Genomic DNA, 1,947 nt, shown 5'->3' with positions numbered 1-1,947 from the left:
CAGAATATAATACTTTGGATGTTAAAACATGTCCTCAGAGCTGTTTATTGTATTGGCAGGTTATGGAGTCACAGCATGTTTCGGCTAGAATGAAACGCAGGGCGGCGGTCCGTTAGCAGTTCCCCGCCGAACACGACTCCAGCTCAGGCACGAGAACTTGCGCCGTTACGGTGGAAACAGAATTACAGAGACTGGTCGATTACACGTGAATTACTTCTGTTTAATGTTGAATTTTTCTTCTAATGTTTGTTAAACGAGTTTAAATATAGGCAATATGTATAGTCTATTAAAACGTTATAAACAAGGCTGTAAATGATAAATGAAGGACAATAAAGGAAGTTATCATGCAAACCAGTGGTTGTGTGGAGTATTTTAGAAAGGTTTAGAGGATTTAAGTTAATCTGTAAACATTATTTAATGTATGAAGTAAAAAATAAGCTAGTAATATAGTAAAAATAAATAAACCCATTAGCTGGGTTAAATCAATCCATTATGCTGGGTTAAATAAACAACCTTGCTGGGTTAATTTAACCCAAGATGGGTTCTGTCCTATATTTACCCAACCCTCGGCTTAATAACAACCCAGATTGGGTTGTTTTTAACCCAGTGTTTTTTTTAGAGTGTAGAGTATTATTAGACTGTTAGTTTAGGGTTAGAAGAATAAGTTGACATGCACTTGCAAATTTACTTATAGAATGTCTAAAGTGGACTATCAAAATAATCGTTACCAAATTTACAATATATTAACTTTTAAAGATACTTTCAAATAATATACCACAGTTAAAATTGTAATCAATTACTTTGCTTTTGCTTTAGTATGTTGGGCAACACATCAAAATAAGCGTACATCTTTAAAGTATGACAAAACATTATTAAAACAATGATTTAAAAATGTGCTTTAAAGTCAATTTTAATTTTACATTATTACAAAGTGCGCTTTTTAAAAGACATTTCATGAAATCATACTCTTTGAAATCGTAAGTACACTCATGTGGCTTTTATTTAATTGATTTATGTTATCTGCAAGTACAGTTTTCATGTACAGTACAAGTGCATGTTCAATAAGTGCATTTCTTCTTCACACGGGTGATAATGTAAATGCAAATAATGTAAAGTGTTACCAATAGCTTGGTTTCATGGAATATGTTATCAAATTCTAACATTGGAGCCACAGCAATGTACTAGTTAGTATAATCATGGTGGACCTAACACATGTGCACAACTCATTTGTTACTCCACCTACCTTCTCTTGGTTTCTGTGTAGATCTGGGCTGCTGGGTGGTCAGAACGGCAGTGCAGGAGTCGGCAATCCTGGTGCACGTGAAACACAGAGTGTAGCGGCAGTCGTCCGAGCAGATGAGACAGCAGCCGTCCAGACAGAACTGACAGCACAGGTTACAGCAGCGGTCCACACAGGGCTCGTCCCGGTGACAGTTGTCCCCACAGCTTTCCCTGCACTCAGGACAAGGGCCGGACAATCCACAGCAGTTTTGTCCCATGTCTGCTTGAGTTAAACAGTCTCTGCTGATCACAGCAGCCCTCTGACCAAAGAGAATCCCAGATCCCAGACACATAATAAGTGCGTTTATGAGTGCGTCATTAGGGGACTGCGTGAAAACGCCAATTTGTCTGCTCATTTTAACTTTCCATGAGCTGAAGAAAGGGATGACAGGCTGTTTGTTAACAGTGAGCTTATAAGCCTCAGGGTGGCCCGGGCCGCTCCTCTTTCTGTGCTGAGTCAATTATACAGTGTCCCGTGATTAGCAGCTCAACAGAGAAGAGTGTTGAGTCTGTCTCCCCTCAGGACGACTGTGGATTGGCTTGCAAAACAGTTGCTTGGGAACTCTGTTCTGTGTGCTTGCGTAAATGCATTAGCTAAATGTCCTAATTTTAACAAATGTAGCATAATAACCCACAAGAGACGTCACATTTGAACCAGTCTATATG

General features: G+C 39.0%; 1 protein-coding gene across 1 annotated transcript in view; it reads right to left on the bottom strand.

Annotated features, from left to right (window-relative positions):
• The window catches only part of LOC107744988 (keratin-associated protein 5-4-like), a 4,953-nt gene extending 3,310 nt beyond the window's left edge, over positions 1-1,643 (bottom strand). The window contains exon 1 of the mRNA XM_016558825.1: positions 1,244-1,643. Coding sequence (XP_016414311.1) covers positions 1,244-1,637 — 394 coding nt within the window. The 5' untranslated portion in view covers positions 1,638-1,643. The remainder of the gene's footprint in view (positions 1-1,243) is intronic.
• Between the last annotated feature and the right edge of the window lie 304 nt (positions 1,644-1,947).

Source organism: Sinocyclocheilus rhinocerous, unplaced genomic scaffold (genome assembly GCF_001515625.1).
Source record: "Sinocyclocheilus rhinocerous isolate Xijiao unplaced genomic scaffold, SAMN03320098_v1.1 scaffold1219, whole genome shotgun sequence".
Taxonomy (NCBI): domain Eukaryota; kingdom Metazoa; phylum Chordata; class Actinopteri; order Cypriniformes; family Cyprinidae; genus Sinocyclocheilus; species Sinocyclocheilus rhinocerous.
The sequence above is the reverse complement of the archived record's forward strand: the minus strand, read 5'-3'. Positions and strand labels throughout refer to the sequence as shown.